Genomic DNA, 28,000 nt, shown 5'->3' with positions numbered 1-28,000 from the left:
TGTTCCACCTGATTGGTACACTAAGTGACCGGCGTGAGTAACAGGCAGAACAATTACATTCTCTTCCACTAGAGGGCGGTACAATTACCTGCTCTAATTAAATTGGTTGCCAACTGCCAGTAAAACAGAGGAAGACGGAAAAGAAATTACACAATAGACATACTGTGTGTGAGATAGCAGCTTGTAATAGCAATAGATAAACATTTGAGGTGAAAAAGTAATCTGTCTGACCTGGGACCTGGAAAAATTCCAACCTAGATGAAGGCCCTAGCATGATGAGTGGTCAGAAAAAAGCAAAAAAGCTATACTGGGGATAAACTGAGCCAATTCCACACTGCCTGGTGCAGGGAACAACTATCAATATGTATTTTGTGACATTTTTGTTTGGTGATGTGCTGTGGCTCCAAATGGTTGGGAAAAACGTATTTAGAACATTAATTATTTGTTTTATCGAAAGAGTACAAATTAAATACAGATAAAGTTAGTGTCAAGATTTTAGCGATTTGCATCAACTCATTGAACTTTTCTACTTTGCTATGAATATATCAAAGGTGTAAAAATTAACATTTAATATAAAATTCTAAAGCTCGTATACAAAATGATGAATCCATTTGTCACTCACCCAAGATCCAGATTAATACAAGCAAACAAACAAGAGCACAAGACTACTTTTAATAATAATTATGAATCAATCACTGAAATAATTATTTTAATAACAATTTATTTATCAATTTATTTAGACTTTCACATATTGAGCTCCTTTAATTTATTTCACATTTTCCTTTTTCTAATTTCCTCACCTTATTTAACTATTTAATTTTTGTAATATTTAATCTGTGTTATTTTATTGAACTATTTTGTTTTATTTAAGTTGTTTTGTTATTGTTTGTTTTTAATGATTTAGCTAATGGCCACTTTCTTAATAATTAGATAAACTGAAGCCTTTCAGGGTTGTTAACACTTGCTTACTTTATTCTTTATGTATTATTCATGTCATTTAGCATTTTAGGTTGTTGTAGCAGACACCCTGTGAACCCATCACTGTGTAATACATTTCTAATGTTTTTTGTTTTTTTTTGCCTCTAAATAGTAAGTTCGGCATTTTTACGAAGAAAAAAATGACCTGATTAATCAGGATTTCTTAAAGAAATAACAGTGAAAATGGTGATTAATGTCATATATTAAATAACCTTAAAGTAATTGCCTTGTAGTTCACAGAATGATAAACAGAAAGAGAAAAGCTGCACAGACACACATGTATGAAAATAACCCTTCAAACATGTTATATGTACTGTATAAAACCGTCTCTCTCGCGCTCTGGTTCTCTGCCGGGGGCGTGGTCTTACAACATTTATGGGCGTGGTTAAGTGCTACCTAGCGCCCAGCAGCTAAGTGATTGACAGCTGAGCCGCTTAAAGCCTCAGAAACTCCGCAGCGCTCAGAAGCGGCACAGCCGGGCCGCTTTAAAACTGCAAACCTAAGGATTTACACACGTTTCTGGACAGTTAAACGCGTTTTAACCGCTTTTCTTCTCACTTTGGGAATAACAAGCAACAGTTAGAGGCAGCCGAGGTAAGAAACGCCTGGTTCAGGTTAACCGACGAAAAGTGCAGAAAATGTTGGGATTCTCAGTGTTTTCATGCTGCAGTGTAATGTAAACCAAGAGGAGGGTTTACTGTTACAAGACTCTGGATAGACAAAATATAATAGTTAAAGGAGCGCAAAGTTGGTCAAACCTGGCTTAATAAAACTTAATAAACCTGCATTCATAGAATGGATTTTTGCTTAAAAACTATTTTAATGAATTTAAAGAATTTAAAAAATGATTTTATTTTAAGGAAACAAGCATTTATTGGGAAGGAAATCGTCTCTTAAATATAAAATGCATTTTTAATGCTCTGTGTGCCCTGGATGTATTTATTTATTTTTATTTTTAACTGTTTTTTTATGTCTAAGTAAGAACTGGTGTAGAAAACACTGATATCCAGGAGCTGTGGCCTCATACAGAAGGATGAAATGAGTCCTGACACTGAAAGACAGCCTGAAACCATTTTTATTGAATAACTGTTAGCACTAAAGATTCTTAAACTATCAAAAGTAAATGCAGTTATTAAGCAGAATCATACATGTGCTATTTGTATAATAATTATATATTTAATTATTGATTTATTAATTGGTGTTTAACGTTAATGTTGCCGCTGGGGGTGATTTTACTAACTTATATACATGCTGCACAGTTTTGTTTGCAACAACAGAGCAGAATATATAAATCGATTTCTAAATGATTGATTTCTAGTATTGTGTGAAGAAACCAGAGGCAGAGTAGCATCAAAAACTCAAAAAGGAAGCTAATTTATCAACACCCAACTAATGGATTCTGTTATTAGGTTTCATCTTAACAGGGACAATGCAAGAGAAACATCTGAGTCATGGCATCTGTGGTCTTCCTGGCAGTTTTAAAATGTTCCATGTCTAAGGGGAGGAAGGAAAGGCCACTAGCCTCCTTTGACGTCACTTTGATCTGTAGTTTCAGTTTATATGGGTGTATGTTTATACATGTATTATATTTTTAATCTGCAAAACAATAAGTAAGCAAAGCTTTAAAATAAATGGTGTGGACTACACAGTAAAACATTTCGTGTCAAAGATGTAGTAGAGTAGAAATAGAAACAGAAGTAAAGCTGTGATTGCTACAGAGTGGTGAAACTTGCTTCTGGAGGGAAGGGAAAATATCCACTTGTGTTGCAGAAGGTATCCTGAGTTCTGAAGCTCTAATCTCACACATAATTTCATATATCTGGTCTTGCATCTACCCTCCAGATAAGAAGAAGGTGTACTTTATTGGTCCCCGTGGGGAAAATCCCTCTCTGCATTTAACCCATTCACTCAGTGAAGCAGTGGGCAGCCACTGGGCGCCCGGGGAGCAGTGTGTAGAGACGGTACCTTGCTTTATAAATAAAACATGAATTCATTGGGAATACAGAAGAAAAAACTTGTTTCTGGGCCTCATTTACACTATGTAGAGAAAAATACTGGACCTTTACACCTACAGCTGCTCAGCTATGAAGCTCCTAACATGCGGTTTTTGTTTGTTTTGATGTTGATGCCAGAGGTTTGGAGATCTGCAGTTACTGAGTCAGCAGAGCTGTGACAACTTTTATATACTCTGTGAATCCGGTCTGTAACTTTGCATGGTCTGCCACTTTATGAGTATGTTGCTTTGATTTCTGAATGCTTCCACTTTGCAGTAATGTCACTTACAGCTGATTGTGGGCTATCTAAGAAGGAAGCAGCTTCACAAACTGTTGTGAAATTTCACAGACTTTTCTAACAGTGGGCTCCTGTCACAGCACCACACTTGAATTCAGTGAGCTCTTCAAAATGACTCAGTCTTTTACCTGTTTGTAAGAGGACTGCAAACACCTCAATGCAACAACTGAACTCAGCCCGTTAAACAACACAGCGAGGTGTGTTATTTGCACGATTAAATTAAATCTCAATCAGCTAAATGCCTGAAATGATTTTAAAAACCAGGTCAGAAAAGACTTCAGGTCAGTCTGCTTGTGCGTGTGTTTAATCCCTGGTTTGTGTGATGGCATGTGACCGTCTGACACACACAGAAAGAGCCGGGCTGGGATTAAACAGCGCCGTCTCATCTGAGATTACCTCTTTTTTTCTGTCATGCTCTCAGTCACACACACACACATTTGTTCTTCCGTCTTTGTGAGGACAGATGATGAAGCCATGCACTCGGCCTTGCATACCCCAAACTAAACCTGACTCATAAAATTGGGTCTGAAAGCAAGCTGGAAACTCCAGGGCTTAAAAATTAAGTATCAAAAACTGCATTTCTTCTAATGACCACTCAAAGCTCCAAATGTGAGCAAATCCCAGAGACTCCCACGATAAAACGCTCAAATTTATAGCTTCAAGCTAATTTACCCCTTCATATTCACTCTGGCTGTTTTTCTTTCTCCATTTATCTCATCCATCTGGATACTGTTAAAGTTAGGGGTGTGGCTGCTTTGATTGACAGGTGACTGAATAGAAGTTAGCTGTCATAGGTCAGTACCTCCATCTATCTACTCTAATTCAACTCAGTGAACTGAACCTTTGTGCACTTTACTCTTGATTTATGCCCCCTCATTGAACTTATCTAGTGATGGTTTGCTTATTACACATTATGGAGCCAACTGGAGCATTTTATTGTAATTATGTTAAAAATTATCCGTGTACAGCTTGCTTGGTTTAGCTGGTAACTTAGCAACACACATTTCTTGACATATGGACTCTTCTGGCTCGACAACAGCAACGTGGGAGAGACTGAAGTCCTTTAAAATGTGAAGTCCAAAACCAGTGGGTACAGCCATCATTTCTATACAGTCTACAGGTTTTATGAATACAGAATGCAGAAACGTATAAATATGACCATTTGAGCAGCTGGTAGCTGGCATTTTTGCATAAAATATTCTAAGTAAAATAAATTGATATAGTTTTATTGATTTAATTTTAGCTCTGGCTGTCGGAGAAATTACTGAAACAAGCAGTGGAAGAAAATGGGCTCCTTCTGCTATTGATTGTTTTTACCTTCTGCTATTGATGGAGCAATGTAGGTTTTTATAGGCAGGCTCAAACTAAGACTATAACTTATGTTAGGGTGGCACAAAAACAATGATTATTTCAGTGTCACACATTGAAGGCACAAAGAAAAAAACAATGTGTCACAAAATGCTTATTAAATGCATCAATGTCTCCACAAAAAGAAAAATGTTGATACTCCAAAGGCACAAAAGACTTAAAGTGGTACACAAAAATTAAGAAACGCACACACACACACACACACACACACACACACACACACACACATACACACACACACACACACAGATTAGAGTCCCAGATGGTTAGGGATATAAACTGTGTGTGTTTACTTGTTTTCCTCATGTTGTCAGGACATAAATCAGGCCCTGATAGTGTAAAGAGTTACATTTAGTGCTGCTCTGTGTCACTGTGTGCGTTTCTTTCTTTCTCCATTAGGAGTGCAGACAGCAGGCTCGCTCATCCATGGCATCACAGCAGCAGCAGCAGTGCAAAGGTAGGAATACTGCCGGGTGATTTCCTCGAGACCTCCATGGGAATTCACGGAATGTCCCGGAACGCCCAGGGTGGGCCTCGTTGTCATTTTTCCTGTTTGCTTGTTTCCACTGAAGAGCCTTACTTCCTGCTGTTGCTGCTAGTTTACACACACACACACGCACACACACACACGCACACACAAACACTGACACAGAGTAAGGAAATAGCTCTGTGATTGTGAAAGTCAGATATATACACAATTAAAATAAGAGGATTTCCTCATGAAAAAGAAAATCCTCTCTGCTCAGCGACCTCTTGTTGGAGAGAATCAGTGCTTTACATAAGACATGAAGACTTAGACAATAAAGAATCACAAAGCACACGAGTGGATGTTAAACAAATGGTTTTAGATCATCAGTCAGATGGGTAAAAGGTTGAAAATAGATTTCTAGCAGTGCTGTTTCTGTGTTAACTTCAAAGTTTGACATCACAATTTTCTGTTACATTAACAGAAATGGCTTTACTTGAGCTATGCAGCCAGCACAGCTAAAAATAAACGTGGATTACCTTCCTGCAGCCTCAAATCTCTGGGAGTTGATTGTCATAATGTAGAGAAATGAACAGAATTCGGCAGCTGCCTGGAGGGAAGAAAACTAAGCTAAAAATATTTGTATTCTTTGGACAATAGGTCACTGTATTTGTTTATTCCAGCACCCTGCACATGTACAGCCTGTGTGTTTAAAAAAACATATAGAGAAATCCCGACTTTACACAGCTACATGTGCACATGCCGGGAATGCAGGAATCACAATTCCAGCAACAGTTAGAGTGGAAACCTGCAACTCCTTCCAGTGCAGCTGCTGTTCTTACATTGCAGTCCTTTTATGACTGCTTGCACTGGAGCTTCTACTGTGTCATCACAGACAAATCACAATTTCGTCACAAATTTGCTGCGCCTCAGGGCCCAAACAGGAGCCTTTAGTCAGTCTGCAGTGTCCAAGCCCTGTGACGGAGCATCACGCTGCCAATGCCGTCTTCTAGTTTAGCATCCTGAGGCATCTGAACATTATGGAGGAACATTCAGTGATGTTTGAGGATCATCACACATGTGAGCTGGTTCTCTAGCCAGAACTTGGAGAACCAAACAGAAACCTTGTTAAAGAAACTGCATAGTCCAATCCTGAAGCTGGTGTATCAGCTCAGGAGCTTGATCCTAAAGTGGGTGTGCACCTTAAACGTGTCCCTCATAGTCACACTGTCAAAGTAGAGTTTCACTATAAATACATGACATGGAAACAGCTTTGGCTCTTCAGATGTAAGATTTTTAAGACCGATACTGATACCAATATTTGGTGATTTTAAAAAATCTGATATACCGACAGATTTTTTTTTCTTTCAGACACATGAAGAATAAACAGTACACATAATTATTTATAAGTAATTACTAATATTCATGGTAAATACATACTGTGTGTAAACACTGATGGAGAGCCAGCAAACGCATAGGCGCAAGTGGTCAAGATGGGACTCCCAAAGTAATCTGAAAAGAGCAGCCACACTAGGAATTGTGTATGTCATTAGGAGGGCTAACAACACCAGCAACAACAGTAATATAAAGACAAATTTTTATCATGAGACGAAAGACGAAATTAACAAACTTTCCACTCTGTCCTTCTCCATATTCTGCAGGCTAGCGGCTAGCTGCCCACCAAGCCCGGTGCCAGAGACTGATTCTAGGCAGAGGGAGCCAGGTAATGACCCTCAGTCCTTCCATCAGACAACCTCCACGCATTGAGCCGGATCATGCTTTAGCTCCCTGACAGTCAGTCAAAATGATGGCCTCGGTGGTAATCGGGGGACATCGGAAGAAGTCCCTCACTTTGAGAGGTGTGGACCCAGAGACCTGCATGATCGTGTTTAAGAACCACTGGGCACAGGTGATCTTTTTATTTACTCCTGCATCATCTTCATCTTCACTGGTTAATCAGTGCTTTGCTTCACAGATAAAGTCACTACTGACATGTTTTTTTAGCTGCTCTTTGTCTCTTCTGTCTGGCCTGGCCTAGTTTCACTTACAATGACTGTGTGACTGTCTGCGTGTGTCTATGAATGTGTGTCAGCATTACTGGCCAGACTCTGGCCCTTAAACACAGGATCCATTTAGTACAAATCACTCTCCACAGCTGCCAAGAAAACCCCCACACACTCTGCATCGTCTGTGTGTGTACAAGTATTTTGTGTGTGTTTGCAAGTGTGTGCATGCGGTCCTTGTCTGAAGCAGCCAATGTCAAAGGTTAACACAAGTCCAGAGAGTGAATTGCGTTCTTGTTTCATTCATCTCTTTTTCATCCCTCCCACGGCTATCTCTCTGTTGTGGCATCTTAAATGTTTTACAGCAATAAAATTATTTTCTTTATTAGACAAATTAAAAAAAAAGTTTAGTCCATTTTATGTGAGCTCCAGTTAATTTTCCTCCTTGGCGCGTTTCATATGTGGACATTTCAACACAGTCATCGCACTTGGGTGAGGACAGATGATCACACTCACATCCGTTGGCGGAGGTTGTCTCGGTCTGTCTCCAAACAAACTCCCAAGCAGTTTATTTATGATGACAATGTGATCCCACCTCAGTCTGCACATCGTACTCAGCAGATTTCAGCTGAGTTTCAGTTTCAGAAATTACGAAGAAATTAAATACGATGATTTTGGGAGTAACTTATCCATGTTATCCATTAGTCTGCAATGCAGCACCCTCTGCCTGTATTTCTTTTCTTTGCTCCCGGCACAGACACATTCTGCCAATATATGGACTGAACGGTCTTGTGTGGTTTGTAGCAACACATTTTGGTTTGCTTGGAATTTCTCTGTGTTACAAAAAGCAAAAGTACAGGAAATAAACTCATTAACTGATTCAGACTAGAGTAAATAAACAAAACACCCTTTTTCCAAAGGCTGATCGAGGTAAGCTCAAATTTGTCCACGAACTCTAGGGAAATCAAATATACACAGGTCAAAATTGCTCAGAATTACAAAATTACTCCTCAAATAGAACATTGACATTGCCACTCCATAAGTTTTTGTGGTGCCTAGTGGTCATTAGAGGAATTACAACTGTAATCCTTTAACGTTCAGCTGAGAAGGGTCCAAGACAGCTGCATATAAATATTATTTCTAATGCATTGAGGTAAAGAGGTGATGGCAGTAATGATCCAGTTTGGTACCATTAGAAACTAAAGGAAGCCAAAATAAAAACATGATATAAATAATGTGTTTCTGTTTTCTTCATGCATTAATTTAAACAGCATTTTGCCCCAGTGACGTTTCTAACCTGGATGCTTGAGAGATTATTAAGTGACATCATTTATGCCATATTTCATTTAATAAATCTGTCTCCAGCTGTTATGTTTGTGTTTGTACCAGGATAAAGCTTTGGTTTAGTTAGTTTAGTTTTTAACTTTTCCATGCAGAGTTTTAAATACATTCTTTAAAAATGTACTTTAAAAAAATCTGAATACGCTTTGATAAAACAGGTGTGAGTATCTACTGAGTAATTTCCTCTAATCACTCTCATTTCAGGTGTTTGTTTTGCTTGTCGTATAAAGATGGCTGTAAACGCATTGTCTTTTACATCCTTGTGTTTCTGTTGTTTTTCAGGTGGTGAAGATCCTGGAGAAACACGAGCCGAGTCGCAGCGGCACCAACGCGCTGAGTTTCCTCACAGGTTATGGTAGCAGCGGCGGCAGCAGCAGCTCCGGAGCGCTACGTCTAGGCCCCATCCCAGCCGACGAGGCCAGCGCCGTCCAGAACTACGTGGAGCACATGCTCTTTCTACTGATGGAGGAAGAGGCGGGCCAAGGTAGGATTAAAGAAATCATCCCTCACTGTGCAACAAATGCAGTAGTATACTGGGACTCAGGAGTGTTTGTGCACCGGTACCAGGGGGAGCGATGGGTCCGATCCTGGAGTTTGTGGTCCTTGAGGGTGTGATGGAGAGGCTGTTTCTGTGGAGTCTGAGGAGGCAGTTCACTGAGGACATGAAGCTAGAGCAACTCAGGATGTACCAGATGCTTTTGTCTCAGGCCAAACAGCCTCTGCTTCACCATAAACCGGTTCTGCGGCCGCTAATGATGCTGCTCGCCTCCTGCGCCGGAGCTGCATCTGGTGAGTTGGAGGTGAAAGTGTTGAAATGTTTAAGATTTGACTTCCCAGGCCAAATGAAGGTTTTGCTGATTACTACACCATCTAGTGGTACAATGTGGTATTACATTACAGTGCAGCCAAGCCCAAGTTCAAGTTCAGCTGTTATCTCTTCCATACAATACAATATATATATATATATATATATATATATATATATATATATATATATATATATATATATATATATATATATATATATACACAGCACCCATGCTATCTTGCATAGATGGAGCGCTTTAGGTTGAAGTTGTAAAATGTTCCTTTTTTTTTATATATATATATATATATATATATATATATATATATATATATATATATATATATATATATATATATATATATATATATATATATATATATATAAAAAAAACACCCAGCACGCCCCTGCGGGCGGTTTATCCTTCAAGCTCGGGTCCTCTACCAGAGGCCTGGGAGCTTGAGGGTCCTGCGCAGTATCTTAGCTGTTCCCAGGACTGCGCTCTTCTGGACAGAGATTTCCGATGTTGTTCCCGGGATCTGCTGGAGCCACTCGCCTAGCTTGGGAGTCACCGCACCTAGTGCTCCGATTACCACGGGGACCACCGTTACCTTCACCCTCCACATCCTCTCGAGCTCTTCTCTGAGCCCTTGGTATTTCTCCAGCTTCTCGTGTTCCTTCTTCCTGATATTGCTGTCATTCGGAACCGCTACATCGATCACTACGGCCGCCTTCTTCTGTTTGTCTACCACCACTATGTCCGGTTGGTTAGCCACCACCATTTTGTCCGTCTGTATCTGGAAGTCCCACAGGATCTTAGCTCGGTCATTCTCCACCACCCTTGGGGGCATCTCCCATTTTGACAGGTTATACTCGGCACAGATGTTCCTGTACACTATGCCGGCCACTTGGTTATGGCGTTCCATGTATGCCTTGCCTGCTAGCATCTTGCACCCTGCTGTTATGTGCTGGATTGTCTCTGGGGCATCTTTACACAGCCTGCACCTGGGGTCTTGCCTGGTGTGATAGACCCCAGCCTCTATGGATCTTGTGCTCAGAGCTTGTTCTTGTGCTGCCATGATTAGTGCCTCTGTGCTGTCTTTCAGTCCAGCTTTGTCCAGCCACTGGTAGGATTTCTGGATATCAGCCACCTCCTCTATCTGCCGGTGGTACATACCGTGCAGGGGCCTGTCCTTCCATGATGGTTCCTCGTCTCCCTCCTCTTTCTTGGGTTTCTGCTGCCTGAGGTATTCACTGAGCACTCGGTCAGTTGGGGCCATCTTCCCAATGTATTCTTGGATGTTCCTTGTCTCATCTTGGACTGTGGTGCTGACACTCACCAGTCCCCGGCCCCCTTCCTTCCGCTTAGCGTACAGCCTCAGGGTGCTGGACTTGGGGTGAAACCCTCCATGCATGGTAAGGAGCTTTCTTGTCTTGATGTCAGTGGCTTCTATCTCCTCCTTTGGCCAGCCTATTACCCCAGCAGGGTACCTGATCACGGGCAGGGCGTACGTGTTGATGGCTTGGATCTTGTTCTTACCATTCAGCTGACTCCTCGGGACTTGCCTGACCCTCTGCAGGTACTTGGTGGTTGCAGCTTTTCTAGCGGCCTCTTCATGGTTCCCATTCGCCTGTGGGATCCCCAGGTACTTGTAACTGTCCTCTATGTCTGCAATGTTGCCTTCTGGTAGTTCAATCCCCTCAGTTCTGACTACCTTCCCTCTCTTTGATACCATCCGACTACACTTCTCCAGTCCGAACGACATTCCAATGTCATTGCTGTATAGCCTGGTAGTGTGGATCAGTGAATCGATGTCTCGTTCACTCTTGGCATACAGCTTGATGTCATCCATGTACAGGAGGTGGCTGACAACTGCTCCGTTCCGTAGTCGGTATCCGTAGCCAGTCTTGTTAATGATCTCACTGAGGGGATTCAGGCCTATGCAGAACAGCAGTGGGGACAGAGCATCTCCTTGGTAGATCCCGCACTTGATGGTAACTTGTGCTATGGGCTTGGAGTTGGCCTCTAGTGTTGTACGCCACATCCCCATTGAGTTCCTGATGAAGGCTCTTAGGGTCCCATTGATCTTGTACAATTCTAGGCATTCCATTATCCAGCTGTGGGGCATTGAGTCATAGGCCTTCTTGTAATCAATCCAGGCAGTGCACAGGTTGGTCAGTCTGGTCTTGCAGTCTCGGCTGATTGTTCTGTCTACCAGTAGCTGGTGTTTTGCGCCTCTGGTAGTCTTGCCAATTCCTTTCTGTGTCCCGCTCATGTATTGACCCATGTGCCTGTTCATCTTAGCCGATATGATGCCTGACAGGAGCTTCCATGTAGTACTGAGGCAGGTTATTGGTCGGTAGTTGGAGGGGACCGGTCCCTTCTTGGGGTCCTTGGGGATCAGGACCGTCCGGCCTTCAGTTAGCCATTCCGGGTGTCTCTCGTTAACTAGCAGCTGGTTCATTTGTGCTGCCAGACGCTCGTGGAGTGCAGTCAGCTTCTTCAGCCAGTAGGCGTGAACCATGTCGGGCCCTGGTGCTGTCCAACTCTTCATACTGGAGACCCTTTCTTGGATATCTGCCACTGTGATGGTTACTGGACCCTGTTCAGGGAGGTCGCTGTGGTCTGCCCTCAGATCCTCTAGCCACTGAGCATTGCCGTTATGGGTTGCATCCTTCTCCCATATGCTCTTCCAGTATTGCTCGGTCTCCAGCCTTGGTGGTGCTGTTCTCTTATTGTTCCCTTGCCACTGAGAGTACACCTTTGCTGGTTCTGTGGAGAACAGCTGGTTTATTCTCCTGCCTTCTATCTCTCTGGTGTACCTCCTCAAGCGGCTGGCCAAGGCTGTGAGTCTTTGCTTGGCAGTTTCCAAGGCCTCAGGTATGGACAGCTTGCTGTATTTCTTAGGCACCTTATTTGTCGCACCTTTCTGCAACTCCGTTAGTTGGCTAACCTCCCTCCGTGCTACTTTGATCTTGCCCTCTAGCCTCCTTCTCCATGGAGGGTACTGCCCCTTGTCACTGTTCAACTTGTAGCCAAGCATCTCACTGATCACTGCTGCCGTATTGTAGATCAGCTTGTTAGTGTCGGTAATCGTGGTTGTAGGTATTGCCCGTAGTGCTGCATTAACATCATCTAGCAGACCTTCTGAGGGTACTTCACGTAATCATCCTATTCATGTAGCCCCTTCCGCCAGCGTTACTTGCGTAGTAGCATTCCAACAACGCCCTATATATATATATATATATATATATATATATATAACGGATGTTTCTGACAGAAAGTAGGGGCAATTGTTTAAGTGATAGCTTCATTTATTAAGGGATGTTTTTAGGTTTAGATTTTTACATTAAGTACCTGAAGTGTCACTTGAAGCCTTTTGCAGACACTGTGAAAAAGCATCAGTACACACAGTGTAACCACAGCAAACAAAGAATGGTATTTCAAATAAGGTGATTATTTCCCCCTCATCTTTACATCAAAATGGATTTAAGTGGTTAATTATGAGGTCATTTCTCAAGCTGGAGGTGTAACCACTAACCAGTAAGACGTTTAATTGGTTACCTGACCCTTTAATCACCTGCGGCCCCCTGCAGACACCGGCGGCGTGGTGGAGGCAGAGCTAGTTCTCCTGCTGAACCAGCTCTGCGTGGCTCTGGTCAAGGATCCCTCAGTGCTCGAACTGTTCTTCCACACCAGCGAGGACCAGGGAGCTGCCAACTTCCTTCTCTTCTCCCTGCTCATCCCGTATACACACAGGTAGGTACACACACACAGGTGCATACACTCTGCTGGATAAAAAAGGGTAACACAAATGTACACAGGTAACACACAGGTAATGTATGTACTTCAGAACTGCACAAAACTCATAGCCTGTGTTATCTCTGTCTCTCAGGCAGGGATTGGTAGGTCAACAGGCCCGAGATGCTCTGCTGCTCATCATGTCTCTGTCTGCCTCTGAGCCTCGAGTCGCTCAGCACATTGCAGAGAACACATACTTCTGTCCTGTAAGTAAATGCACAACATAAAAAGATAACTGTTTAAGAATTACAGACCATTTTTTCATACACAGTCCAACATTTTCAGAGGCTTGTTTTTTATACTTGGATGATTCCCTGCCTCAAAATGCTCTGCTCAGTCTTTACTGCTGCCACCTTCAGCTGCTGCTTGTTTGTGGGTCAGTTCTGTGTTTAATAAGTTGACTTGAGATGATCTGAATTACTTGGCCAACGAAGATTATTCCATGTCTTTTCCTTGAATTACTATTGGGTTGCTTTGGGTCATCATCATTTGCACTGTGAAGCTTCATCTGTGCAGTTTTGCAGCGTGTGTCTGATTCTGGACACTTTACACTTCATCCAGCTGCTTTGATCAGCAGTCACATAATCAATAAGCATTAGTGCCACTGGCAACATGCATGCCATCACATTACCTTCCATATATCTTACACACTGTGTAAGATACAGTGAGATGTAGGGACAGTGAAAATGTAGGGGACAGGAGTAAGATACTTACTACTATGTGTGTGCGTGTGTGTGCGTGTGTGTGAGTGTGTGTGAGTGTGTGTGTGCGTGTGTGTATGTGTGTGTGTGTGTGAGTGTGTGTGAGTGTGCGTGTGTGTGTGTGTGTGAGTGTGTGTGTGTGTGAGTGTGCGTGTGTGTGTGTGTGTGAGTGTGTGTGTGTGTGAGTGTGCGTGAGTGTGTGTGTGTGTGTGTGTGCGTGTGTGTGTGAGTGTGCGTGTGTGTGTGTGTGAGTGTGCGTGTGTGTGTGTGAGTGTGTGTGTGTGTGTGTGTGTGTGTGTGTGTGCATGTGTGCGTGTGTGCGTTTGTGTGTGTGTGTGCATGTGTGAGTGTGTGTGCGTGTGTGTGTGTGTGAGTGTGTGTGTGTGGACATACCTCCTGTTCTTGAGTGGAACCGGTTATTTGCACATTGTTGTGAACCTTCTGTGGTTGTACTTGTGAAGGCGTTTCCTGACTGTAAACCATAATGACGACACACCTACCTGTGTTCTTGACTCGGCTCGATGTTGTGATGGGTTCACAGTTTTCTTTTGGTGTTTCAGCCAAACGATGACCTCATTCACTTAGATTGACACCTGACTGACAGTCAAATGGAGAATTCCAGTAAAAAGCTAACACATACAAGTTCAACTCTCCATTTTTTAAATCTGTTTTAAACAAAGGACCAGGCCTCACCTGGCCATAAAACTGCTTGTCAGTCAACTATTGAGTTATTTCTGGGCCTTTGAAAATGAGAGACAGCGAAAAATATCTCTGACTTTTGTTAAATCCCTTGAATGAAATCCCTGCACTTTGATCACATGTTGATTTTTTGCTTTGATCTTTGGTGGTGCTATGAGGCCAAACTACATAAATTGTGTCATTGTCAAAAAACTTATGAACTTAACTGGATGTGTACAAGTCTCAAAAATGTAAATGACGATTGAATGTGCGTAAAGTTTAGAAAGAAAGCACTTAAGTCTAGAAAAAGGTGCTTGTGTGAGTGAGGCATAAAAAGCTCTAATAGAGCTCAAAACTGCGATATAAGAACCACATCATTTAACACTTGAAGAGACGACCAATCAGGGTGAAGGATACTGCTGATTAACGAATCACAGTGTAGTTAATATATTACAGGGGTACCCAGGTAACCTGTTTTCTCAGTTTTCTCAAAGACATTGTGCAACATTATGAATATGGTGAGAACAAAGTGGTGTTAGATTAAGACTTCTGTGTTTGCATTATGCTGTGAAACTTTAAATACGTGAGATTTATGTCACATCTGTAAAGTGTTTAAAGCTATTCTTCACAAGCTGAGCCACCAGTTTATCTCACATAGACCCCCATTAGCCCAGCTAAACTGGGTTAATCTCCACATGCCTTCCAGCCTGCAGAGAAAAAGGGCGTTTATTCCTCTGCTGAAGTGAAGCAACTGACTGTTTTCTGTTTCTCTGTTTGTCAGCAAGATTATACACACACTTCATAAAACTTACTTGAGAGGATTGAGCACAAACTAAGAAAGAAAGAATCAAATACATGTTTCTCACAGATCTGGATAACTTTTATTAAAAGTGCAAACTGCACGGATAAGAAGGGAAATGAGAGGAATTAGGAGAATAAAAAGGCCCTTTAACAGCCCGACCCTTGATCATTTAACAGATTTTTTATGAACCAGATGGTTGTTTAATGAATACAATCAGTAGTTTTTGAGCCAGTGTATGAGCTCCCCCCCATTCATCTCCCCTCTGTATTGTAATCTCATTAGCGCAAGTTATGCAATAAACTAATGAGCTCATACTGCTTCCTCTGGGACTGTGTGTGATGGATACAGAGAGAGAGGAGAAGCAGATAACTGAGGGAAAACTACTGTGGAAAGTGATGAAGGGGCTTAAGAGGGAAACCCAAAGAAACAGCAAAGAGAAATAAGAGAAAACGGGAACATTTGAAGAAAAATCGTGTTTCTACAAAATTGAATGAACCTTACTATTAGTAATTGATTAATTAAGCAGTCAGTTACTTGAAAAAACAATTAAAGTAATTAAAGAAAATATAAAAACATATGTATATGTGATAAAATGTCATAACAATAAAAAAAGACCCTTAAATGTTACAGTAATGTAAGTACATGTTTGTGTGTTTCAGTGTTTATCACTGCGTCAGCCATGTTGGCTCCAACCCTCCCAGTTCCTGACTGTGTGTGAGAGAGAGAGAGACCCACGGTGGGGGTTTCATATGTGAAAGGGCGAGCAAAGACATCTGAGCACGTGCCACCTGTGTGTGCTTGTGTTTGTCCATGTGTCAGATTTAAGCCCATGTGACCACTAGCTGACCTCAATCTTTATGCAGAGAGCAGCTTAGTAAATCAGCGTGAGATTGGCCCCAACACAAAGAGGGATTAGCAACATGCACATGATTGGACGCCTGCCCGATTGCTAACGAGACCCGAGACGGCAGCTGTTGACGACCAGCGCCGCCACCACTGCTGCTGTTTATACTGATGTTGATCACCAGCTCTCCTCCTCTCTTCTTCCTTTTTCCTGATATCTCATCCCTGTTTCTTTTGTCTCAAATGAAACAATGTCTTTCTTTTCTTTTTAGAAACAACTTCTCGCTCCGCAGGCTACTTCTTTGCTCACCTCTGTGTTTAAAGGACCAGTTTGTGAAATGCCATTTTTAGTGTGAGCCATTTACCATTTAGTTTAGCTTAGCATAAAGACCTGAAACACAAGGAAAGGCCTCTCATGGTTTTGTCTAAAGGCTGCAGCTCTTGGACTCACAGCTATATCCATTTTCTTAATGTATGATTAATCAAAAAAGAAAAAAAATACGTCCCACTGAAATATTTAGACAAGCCATTACCAAAGTAAAGAGCGCTGTGGCCCATTTAGAAACCAGAAACTCTGAAATCTTCTCTTTAATCATTATATAGGACAGTGGTGGTGTATTTCCTTGAAATTTTTATTGAAAAAAAACCCCAAAAAACACAAGTAACACAGAGCTATAAATTGCTAATGCTTACCAGTTACATGCTAGGGTGACCAACCGTCCTCTTTTCCCCGGACATGTCCACTTTTCACGTTCTGTCCGAGGCGTCCGGGGGGACTTTTGAGATGGATGAAAATGTCCGGGTTTTCCTATAGGCCTACAGAGGACCCATATCTGCAACGTCATCCCCGAACTGCTGTGCTGTAGGTGGTTGTTCAAGTCACTCTTGAAGCTCTTAATGAAATCCAGTACTGTGGCATTTCTCAGACTTAAGTAACCATGGAACAGAGAAAATATTCCCAATCATACTTTGACTGGGAGAATGGTGGCGTGCAGACAAAATTAATTGAGGTTAGAAACGCCAAATGAGACAGCAGAAACCATTGCACAATACCTCACTGGTACTTCACTGGTAAGCTTTCTTATACAGATGAGGCATTATTTCTGTAACATTATTTAATTCCACAGGTTTTTAAGTTATTTTTTTGCACTTGTTGACTTGTAAAAGCCTATATGACATTTTTTATTTCACCATTCATTAACCGCACAGAGAAGGCATCTTTTAAATATGTTAAAATTTTATTTAAACAAACAGTATTATTAAAAATTTTCATGACTGGGCCAAGTGTCCTCTTTTTTGGAAATCAAAATATGGTCGCCTTACATATGCAAAGTGTCATGTCATGTGTGACCAAAACTCAACCTGCAACAGAAGAGCAGCAAATTTCAGTCAGAGTAATGAATACTATCACAAACTAACCACCTCCTATTTACAGTTTTAATACACATGTTGTATAAATACATATTATTATATAGATATGCAACTGTACATAGTTTCTATGAGTAATTTTCAAACTGACCTTCTGTTGTTGCTGCAGTCCACCAGGGGGCCCCGGTCCCTGATTTACAGAAAGAAGGGAAGCAGAGAAGGCAGGAGGAAATGAACAATCTAGAAATACAAAGAATCATGAGAAAAACAACAAATATAACACGGACCACGACAGTATTTGCCACAAGTCACTTCCACCTTTAGTCAAAAGCATCCAGAAACACCAAAATCAGCAAGTTGTAAAATAAAATTTCAGCAGTTGTGGCTCCAAAGTCAGCATACATTTTTGGGATTAGGGAACTAATGTTTTCAGGGACACAATAGTAGTGTTTAATAGTAAATAAAAATATGGTACAGAAATCTATAATGTCAGTGAACTTATCATTTAAGATTGATGAACCCTTATATACCCCCACAGGCATCATCAGGGCTGATGCCCGTGCAGCGACCCTTTGGAAAACCTGAAAACGATTCTAATTTAAACCATGCCTGTTGATTTACACTGAGGTACTAAAATTGGTCGTTACGGGTATGGCGAAAGTCTCCAAATGTTGTCTCTCTTTTTGTTTCTTTTTGACCAACTCTTCTTCAGAATGTAAATTTTAAACACCTGTATGTGCGTGTTTGCTGCAGGTGCTGGCCACGGGTCTGTCCGGTCTGTACTCGTCTCTTCCGGCTCGGCTGCAGGTTTACAGCGAGGACTGGAACTCTCTGGACCAGGCGGACTGGCAGCAGGTAACAACCACAGTGCTGGGTTGACAGGATGAAATCATGAATGAGTGAAACTGTGAGAGAAACCAAAAGTAGTGTCTGGACTTGTACCTTCGTGTGTGGGGGGTGTATTTCTGTTGGTGCCTGGGAGGTTTCAGTTTTAAGCCATTTAAGCAAAGTTTGTGGTTTTCCTCATTACTTCAGAGGACTGAAGATGAAGAGCTTCCACTTTAAGTACACTTAATCTGTACTATGCTCAAGCATGAATGCCTTCCTTCCTGACTTGGCCAGACAACTAATTTTCCAGTATATCAATGCAACACTTGTGTAACAGCTATGCAATGGTAATTCTAAAAAGTGATATGTGCAGTATAATATGCACAAGTATGCGTTAGATAAATGTATGAAAAATAAAACTATGTTAATTAATTATACAAGTTAGTAACAGAATTAATGAGAATAAATGAATCAACACTTTGTGTTTGGGTCAACAGGTTCCTGCTCTGGTCCACTTTTTGCACTCTCTGGACTTTTGTAGTGCTGTTACCAAGGTAACACACACACACGCGCACACACACACGCACACACACTTTATTTTTACTCTGTAAGTGTACATCTTTGTTTCCCTCAGGTGGCTCATCCGTCCATCCGCTCCCAGCTGCTTGGTTACATCTACAATGGCTTCCTTGTGCCTGTACTTGCTCCGGCTCTGCACAAGGTATCACATTTCATCAAGACACTGTAAAGAAAGTGCCTGATAAAGTGCCGTGCAGGTACAGGCAGCAAACCTGAAATCTACAACAGGAACAGTTGCCTGTTATATAACACAGAGTTTTAAAGGATGATACTGTCAGAGGTTTTGGTTACCAAACACAGTTATGTTGGTCTTCCTGCTGTAATAACCATAAATACTTTATTTATTCATGCAAAAACATTACACTTATACTCTATAGAGTGTAAGTTTGACCATACAGTAATTTCAGCTGTTTTTGTAGCCACTAAAGTTTTTAAAGTGACCAGACAGGACATTTATTTCCTCATCTTTTACATTTTGTCACCAGTAAACATCTCACAGGAAAGCTATTAATACAGCATTTTTACTGTAATTCCAGCAGGATAAAAACACCTGCATGGAATACCTATTACTTAATCACATCCTAGTGTATGTGATCATTTGTCTGTCTGTGAGTAGCTGACGGTGGAGGAAGTGATGACTACCACAGCATACTTGGACCTGTTCCTGCGCTCCATCTCTGAGCCCGCCCTCCTCCAGACCTTCCTCTCCTTCATCCTGCTGCACACACATGACAACGTTCACATCCTGGACACACTGGTCAGCAGGGTCAACACACCTTTCCAGGTATCCACACAGTCATCTAATACAGCTGCTTCATGCTCTGTCATGCAGTAAATGACCTTTGACCTTTTGCATGTCCTTCAGTTGGGCACGGTGTCGCTGGCTCTGTTCAGGACTCTGATTGGGCTCTTCTGTGAAGATGTCATGCTGCAGCTGGTCTTCAGGTCAGTCTAACAGCAACTCACAGACACACATCTTTTAATTAGTGCTAATAAAATATTACAGTTTCACTAGAACTGGAACTTCACTGCAGAAAATGTATTATTTAGACGATCCATTTAAAACACCAGCAGCACAAACACTCTATCTATGATGGTAAGACCTCACTGATCACTGTCAGCTACAGCTTCCTTTATTGACTTACTATAAAGCATTTTAACATGGGGAAACTGCACCTGGATGCCAGTTGTGTATAACATGCTTGGACTGAGTGTAACTGCTCTGTGTCTCCTCAGGTATCTGATTCCCTGCAGCCACCTGAGCAGGAAGCAGCGCTGCTTCTTGAAGCAGAGGGACTGTTACTCCTCCAGTGCTGCCTCCTTCCTACTGCTGATGCCCTCCTGGTTCCCTCTGCAGCTCCAAAACTCACTCACACACTCAGAGCACATCCACTGGCCCAAAGCAACCGGTCAGTATGTTAGCGGGTAACGGCTTATTTATACATTAGCTTTGGCTGTACTGACCTGTTCCTCCTGAACCGTCTGTCAGATCTGTCAGTGTCAGACAGCGTTGGTTACTGTCGTGGTTCAGACTTCCTGATGGATGTAAACTACCTCCATTACCTCTGGGATGCCTGTCAGGCTATCTCCACTGCCCGCAGGTTAGTGTGCCTTTCTTCTTCTTCTACAAAAAGACTATGGTTCAGCCTGGGTCTGATTACTAAAATTAAATGTGATTTGGGTTGTTTCTCATAACTGGTGTACATGGTGCATTGCACCACTTACTGGGAAACATGCAGCAAACCAGAGTGTGAAACAGTGAAAGTGGTTCATAGTGTTATAGTGACATCTGCTGGTCAACATATGCTATTACATTTGTACTAAAAACCTTGATTGTTGTTATTGGTTTTAAATGGTAAATGGCCTGTATTTATATAGCGCTTTACATATCCAGTCATCCACCCATTCACACACACATTCACACACTGGTGATGGCAAGCTACATTGTAGCCACAGCCACCCTGGGGCGCACTGACAGAGGCGAGTTAAAGTTCATAGTTTTGCTTTTCAAACTACAATTAGATAAGCGCGAACTGAAAACCAGCAAGGCACATCTAAGGTAGGAGAACTGAGACATTTGTGGTAATAGATAAATGTTGCCACAATAATGAGTTTGGTCTTTTATCTGACAGTGAAACCAAAATCAAACAAAAAAATGCACTCCTTATCGTTGTAATCTTAGGTGCAGGAAACAGACTAATAAAAGAAATGAGAACAACAGCTTACAGCCACGCTAAGACTGAGCAACACTTTAAGTTACATGCTAATGCTTACTTGTTTATACTCTTTGTTTTGTGGGTTGGCATGCAAATATCTGATAATGGTTGGCTAATGGGAATGCCATTATTGTTTCAGATCTGAAAGTCTTAGTGTAAAAGTTTGCATAAATACATACTTTTAAGCCTCTGCGGGGGCAGACCGTGTGTGGGTGTGTGAGGACCCAGGAGCAGACACAGGTGAGGAGACCAAAACTAACTTGAACAAAAAGTGAGCCTTTTATTACGGCTAATAATCAGGGAACAAAACAAGGCAGGAAGCACAGAGGCAAAACTAAACTGGAACCTAAACTGGGGAAAACTGAAAACTAAGAAAACTGAGACTTCACTATAAAAACTAGGAAGACAATGACAAGGTCACTGTGATGACTATGAACAGGACGTCGTGCAGGAACATGAAGGAACTATAAACTTATAGCACAGACTCCTGAAACCTGACATGACATGAAGGGTGACACACAGACGACACGACGCTGAACACAGGAAGACAGAGGACTTAAATACACACATGAGGTGATCAGGGGATGTGGAGACACATGAGGACACAGCTGTGACACTACTGACTTTTAAACTACCATCCTAATGTTGTTTAGGCCCAACTCGTGCCACGCTCGGGACACGCTTGTGTCCCTACCTCTACCAATCAGAATATGGGCTCAAGGTCATGGACTGCCTTGCACTGGGTTTCATCACTTTGGGCCTCCATCCATGATCAATCCAGTGAATGGATTTGACCGGGATCTTAGTATTTATAATGTTAATTTAGAGCATTGCTGTGACAGAGCCCTGTGGTTATGATTTGGGAATTTTTCGAATTTAACTAAAAGTTATACACTGAGTAATTTCAGAGAAGTTTATTGAATCTATATTTTTTTCTTTGTTGGCAGGTCTTGCCGTTTATGGTCGGCTTCTTATGATGGCATCAATCCTCCACTTCAAGAGTATCGATCTGATACACCTGGTAACAACATGGAAGATGAGGAAGAGTTCATGCAGCGAGTCAAGAGCGACTCCATCTGCTCACTGGTTATCAGTCCTCCGCCCTCTGCCCTCTCCCCTACACCATCCTCTTTAGATAACAGCCAAGCGGGCAGAGCCAGCTCCGCCCTTGAACTGGAGTGGGATGACATTTTTGCAGATGACAATCCCTTGGTTTCAGCTGTGGTAAACGTGGTGCTGGCGAATGGGGATGTATCATTGGAGGCAGACACATGCACATTTCCGCCAGCACCTCCCCCACTGCCTCCTCGACACATCCAGGAAATGCGGCGCAATGCAACCAAGCTGGTGCGCGGCTCTTATGTTGAAGAATCCGAGTTTCAGGATGACGTTCTTGTCTATGATCTCATTGCTAAAAAGGACGCAAAGGCAGCCATTTTGGATCGGATCATGCTGGCAAATCGCCAATCCCGTGGGAGCATCTCGAAAGGACAGCGAGTTTCAGCAACAGCGACAACATTAACAACGATGTTAACAACAACAGGAAGGACGGTTCTGGAAACTGTAAACAGCATTATGTCGGCGAGGAGGAGGAGCGAGGATGCAGGAAAAGAGGAAAGAAGAAGGAGTGAGGACTGTGAAAAGGAGATAGGGAGAACAAAGGAAGGAGAAGAAGAAGAAACCAAAAGGATATTTGGACACAGAGGGTCACTGGGAGATCAGCTCTTTACCAATGGCTTCAATGTAAACAATGACATCATCGACGAATGTGATGATGCAGATGATGATATATACATTACAGCTCGTGTCAGCCATACACCTGGAGCACATCAGCAACATGTACATGAAAGCATGCAGTCACCCTCAACATGTTTAGTAAAAAACACTTTAACCAATGGCCATCATGGATCTGAATCATTTGACCGTCCCATATCTCCAAGCCTGCCTGACGACAACACAAACAACAATGACTTCCTGTCCCAATACTGTGAGCTCATGCTGTCATTAGGGGTAGAACCAGACTATGAGGACATCACAGAGGATATTGACACATTCAGGAAGCGTGTCCAAGTGCTAAGGCAAAGACTTGAAGAGGAGGAGGAAGAGCTTTGCACTGACTTTGGTTTTAGCTCCTTTGGGGATGACGTTGGGGCAGAAGAAGAGGAAGAGGTGATGCGAGAGGAAGAAGAAGCGGAGAAGATCAGGAGCGACACAAAGAAAGGCGGCAGGAGACATCAAATTCCATTTACAGGTCTGTGCTTGTGTAACATTTAAGGCAGCTTCACTGATTTATTAACCTCAGTCACTATACACATTTTTACAAGACAGAATGAGAAAGTTTCTTTTGTGTCAAATATTCAGAATTTTTTCCAATTAACGCTTAACGTAATGTAGATTTGCAACATGGTAACGTGGTCAAAAATAAATGTAGCCACTGAAAATACAAAAAAGCTGTTGGTTGGATGTCAGTTGTAAGACTAAAAGACCCCCCCCCCCCATTATTTTACACCTGATACAATGCATTTTCTCTTGACGTAAACTAACCAGGTCCATTCATCAGTGTGCTCTTGTCTCGGCTGGAGAACCTTCTCGAAAACTCTATTGCTGTAAACCTGCTTGTGACAGGCATCCTGGCCCAGTTGGCATCGTACCCACAACCTCTCCTGAGATCCTTCCTGCTCAGCACAGACACACAAAACCAGCCTAACGTTCGCACACTTTACCAGGTAGGAGTCATACATCTGACACGACTCATGCAGGTCAGATTGGATTTTGTTAATAAAAATGTTATGTTCACTTTCATTCTGTAGGTGCTGGTGTCGCTGCATGCTCAGATAGAGCGCTATGTGATGGCCAGACCAGACTATCCTGCTCTAGTCACTCAGGCCTGGAGGTTCTTGTTGGCAAAAGACCAAGATGGCAAATTCAGAGGTTAATAAGTACACATATAAACAGGATACAAAACAACATATGTTAAAGTTAAAGAAACAAGTTAGATAGTCTGCTTTAAATGGACAGTGTGATGGACAAGAGCAGGCAAGAGTCTCTGTCAGCTATGCTGTTTGCAGATGACATAGAATTGAATTGAATTGTATGGAGGACAGTGGAATATTGTAGATGAGTTTAAATAGTTATAGTCAACCACTCCAAGCAACAGTGGTTGTGGAAAAGAGCTGAAGAAGCTCAGATTGGGCAGAATGGGGTTTTTTTGGCAGAAAGGTAGCAGGAGGAATAGAAATGAAAGATTCAGGGCAGACAGATTCAGGAGTGAGGATATGGAGAAACAGCTCAGGTTGGACAAAGTAAGAATGACTGAATGTCTTTAAGCGGCTGAGGAGCTGTGATGGCATGACAGAGGATAAAAAAGACAAAGAGATGATCCACTGTGAAAAGTTGTGCTTAAAAAGACGTAAAAGAGTTGTTAAGTCGACAGCTCTTAATTTCACCAACTTATTCTGGCCATGCCAGCAAGCATCCTAATGTTTCGGCCTTGTGGCCTTCATCAGAGAAGCTCTGGACTAGAATACATTTGTGAAACTGAGAATTGTTCATTTATTACTCTTGGGCAGTCAACACTGGAGCCACAGATGAGTACATCTGCTTTTCTTAGCACTGATAGCGCTGGGCAAGCCTCTGACTAAGCTTGAAATACATAATTTGTAGATGTTGTCAGGCCACCTCCGAAAGTGTGAACACAGTCATTTTTGGAAAGTTACAAATAAAACGTTTTTCAGACGTCAGTTTATGATACTTGTGTGTGTCCCGCAGAGTGCCTCCAGTCTCAGGGCGGTGACATCATCCTGGATCCATCGCTTCCCAATGGCTCTGTGAAGAACGCTCTGCCTTTGCCTCCTTTCAGTGTCTTGCCCCCCTGTCCTACTATTTCCCCTCAAGCCAAGAGCCGAGTCTTCGCCATTATCCTGTACGCCGAGTTCCTGAAGGAGTTGGCTGCCTTGGCCCATGAGCACAGCATTGCCTTGGACTGTTATTCTGAGGAGTAACGAATGCAAACCCCTGTAAAAAATCTGCCTCCCAGATTGCTGCTGATAAGATCAAGGATATGTGTTGTGACCACCAGCAAAAGACTGAGCTCAAGGAGAAAACATGTAGCATGATCTACTTTCCTCATTGAGGATTAATATAAGCGAATAATTTAAGTAGTATAAATATTCAGATGTTGTGTATGTTCCTGGCAGCACTTGAAAATGTTGATGCTTTCCCCATGTGAATATGACTGATATTTATAAAATGATTTTGAAGGAGATGATTTTGAAGAATCAGTACTGAGTTTTATATATTTGTGGGATGCGTGAAAATAGTTTTCTACCATATTTTCTTAAATCTTTGCATGGTTTTGTTGAGATGGAAAAAGTTAGACATGTGGTTCAAAATGCAGAGGACCTTTTTATTCCTCCTCCTCAGGAAGGACAAAGTGCTGCAGAAGCTGGTTGACAATAACTCTTACCTTACATGCACTGAAGTGACTTTGCATCAAATAGATCTAAACTTTAATTTATTTTATTGTGTTTTCATATCCAGTAAACAATTCACTAATATTCAAAATGATTCATTAAAACTGTTAATGCGAGACAATTTTTTCTTACTTTTAACACCAGCAATTTTTTTCTCTTATAAAAGGAGGCAGTAAAATTTAACCTTGCTTATATTCCCAACATTTTCTTTGTTTTTTTTAACGTGTATGGTAGTTCAAAGACATTTCTAAACCTCAAATATCCATCCAACATCTGACATAGCAGCTATGAAAAAACAGAATAAAAAATGGACAGAGCTTCAGAGTCTGAAGTTAAAGCAGACCTGTCTTAAATCAGCTCTTCGCCCCTTATTTCACTAAACACTTCCTAATGAATTTATAAGCTCATTCACTAATTTGTTGTGATAACGAGTAAAGCAGTAAGTTCCTTTTGCAAATGATTATTATTATGCTCAGAAAAGATGATTATGGATGTTAGTTTGCTTATTTACTAATGACTAGTCATTATTTAAAGAGTATGTGATGTTCCTTGGTTTTATAGTCATAGTCACATCCACACCTTTGGTTCCTGTGATTAATTATAAAACCCTGAAACATTGACTTTGAGGCTTCGCAAACTGATGGGCAAAGTCACAGTGCCTACATTTATCTTTTATACCATCTGTGGTTTGTCAGGGACAAACCCTCATCTTGAATCAGAGACACAGATGTCATAAAAGACGAGTGCAGACAATGTGGTCTGTAAAGTCCCAGCCTTGACCTGACTGTATGTACTGTCATCATCTGGGTGTTTTTCAAACTGTATGTGATAAACGAGGGGTGGATCTGACTGAGAAAGAGTCAACCTGTCAACAGGTCAATCATAAAATGCACTTCATCTTCCATTCAGTATGACCTGATGACCAGCGATTGTGACAAAGTCATCAGGGAAGTGTTCCCAAGGTTACAGAGCAAGGAAGCCTTTCCCATAGATGTATATGCAACCAGTTGTCTGAAGGAACTGCCTAGTGTGTCACCACAACAAGAAAAATGGAAGAGAAGGTTAAAGGATGGTAGAAGTTTTACTTGTTTTTTTTAGTGTGGTTTTGCTAAACCTGATCATGAGTAAAAATGAAAGTTATTTCAACTACTGTATGTCAAGATTAAAGGCCTCACACAGGATGGAAATCCCAGGCAGGAAAGTGTAGCTCGTGAGAGAGATTATATCAGATTTTTTACTTCCTGATGACACTTCTCTATAGCACGATCAGTTGCACTTCATAGCATAGCGGAAAATAAAGCTGTAGTGTTAAAACGAATAGATGTTTCATCAGTACTGTCTTTATTATTCTCATTAGGGTCCTAAATATCAGTACTAATATACAAGGCACTGAGTGTTGTGAGATTAAGCACCTTATTTGTCCTTACTGTTGTTTTATTGCTGTTTGTATTTACCAGACTGGCTCATGTGCCTGACAAAGCCATTCTAAGTGTACAGTAGTTCATTTTTTGCTTATGTGTATTTTTTGAACATTTTGAACCAGATGGAGGAAATTTTAATGCTGAAATTCAAACAAAGTGAGTGACAATCCTTGAAACAGTATCTAAAGTGTCAGGTTGCTCTGATCAGTTGTGTCTTCCTGTTTATGTGTTTTTGCTGCTGTCTTCATATGCAAACGAACACACAGGTAAAGTATCAAAAGCCTTACTTCAGCTGACTAAAATATTAGTGCAATATATAATGATGCAAAGTCAGTGGATTTTGATTTCCCATGCAGATATCAGATGTTATTTTTTTCTTTTAAACCTCTGTGAATATGATTTGTTGTTGTTAATATAACATTTTAAACTTCATGTTTGTCTTTAAGGTGAAATTTTTCCACGTTGTGATGCTCCTGTGCTTTTGTCTTTGCTCTGTTGTTTGTTGGAAGAAAAAGAGATTTGGTTTCCTGCTTACATAGTTTTCAGGTGGCAAACATAATCACCGATCTGACTTCAAACACCAAGAAACCATGTTTCTCTCTATTTTTAAGCAGTAATAGATGAGGTCTGTATGTAGAAAGCACAGTTTCACCCATGTGCACACTGCCTGTGAATGCATCTATCAGATTCTCCTCCAACTGAGAACTGTTATTCAAAACCTATACTAATAAGTATATTGACAAAAGAATTCCCTCATCCATCCAAATCATTGAATTCAGATCTTTCAGTTGCTTCATGGGCACAGTTGTATAGAATCAAACACCTAGGCATGCAGACCACCTCTACAAACACTTGAGAAAGAATGGGTTGCTCTCAGGAGCTCAGTGAACTTCAGCGTAGTAGTGTGATGGGATGCCATCTGTGCAACAAGACCAATTTCCTTGCTACTGAATATTCCACAGTCAACTGGAAGTTATTGGGAATGTCAGAAACACAGTCACAAAGTGCTAGGCCACATAAAGTCAGTGGGGTCAGGA

At 41.6% G+C, this 28,000-nt stretch overlaps 1 protein-coding gene across 2 annotated transcripts; it reads left to right on the top strand.

Annotated features, from left to right (window-relative positions):
- Window positions 1–12: 12 nt before the first annotated feature.
- On the top strand, window positions 13–27,395 carry LOC309702674 (FHF complex subunit HOOK-interacting protein 1A-like). Of its 2 annotated transcripts, none has more exons than XM_082527274.1 (18): window positions 13–33; window positions 5,038–5,095; window positions 6,766–7,013; window positions 8,731–8,932; window positions 9,016–9,237; window positions 12,851–13,013; window positions 13,150–13,261; window positions 18,201–18,302; window positions 18,773–18,829; window positions 18,910–18,996; window positions 19,471–19,638; window positions 19,720–19,799; window positions 20,091–20,263; window positions 20,344–20,455; window positions 22,018–23,321; window positions 23,618–23,796; window positions 23,881–24,001; window positions 24,839–27,395. In XM_082527274.1, exons 3-18 carry the CDS (start codon window positions 6,909–6,911, stop codon window positions 25,069–25,071), a joined length of 3,420 nt encoding a protein of 1,139 aa, XP_082383400.1. In that variant the 5' UTR covers window positions 13–33; window positions 5,038–5,095; window positions 6,766–6,908; the 3' UTR covers window positions 25,072–27,395. The 2 variants fall into 2 exon arrangements, with proteins under 2 accessions (XP_082383400.1, XP_082383399.1); XM_082527273.1 differs by lacking the exon at window positions 13–33 and adding an exon at window positions 1,560–1,572.
- Window positions 27,396–28,000: the final 605 nt, after the last annotated feature.

The sequence above is a fragment of the Aulonocara stuartgranti genome (genome assembly GCF_965226115.1).
Source record: "Aulonocara stuartgranti genome assembly, chromosome: 3".
Lineage (NCBI taxonomy): Eukaryota > Metazoa > Chordata > Actinopteri > Cichliformes > Cichlidae > Aulonocara > Aulonocara stuartgranti.
Note: the sequence above shows the minus strand (reverse complement) of the source record. Positions and strands in the feature narration are given on the sequence as shown.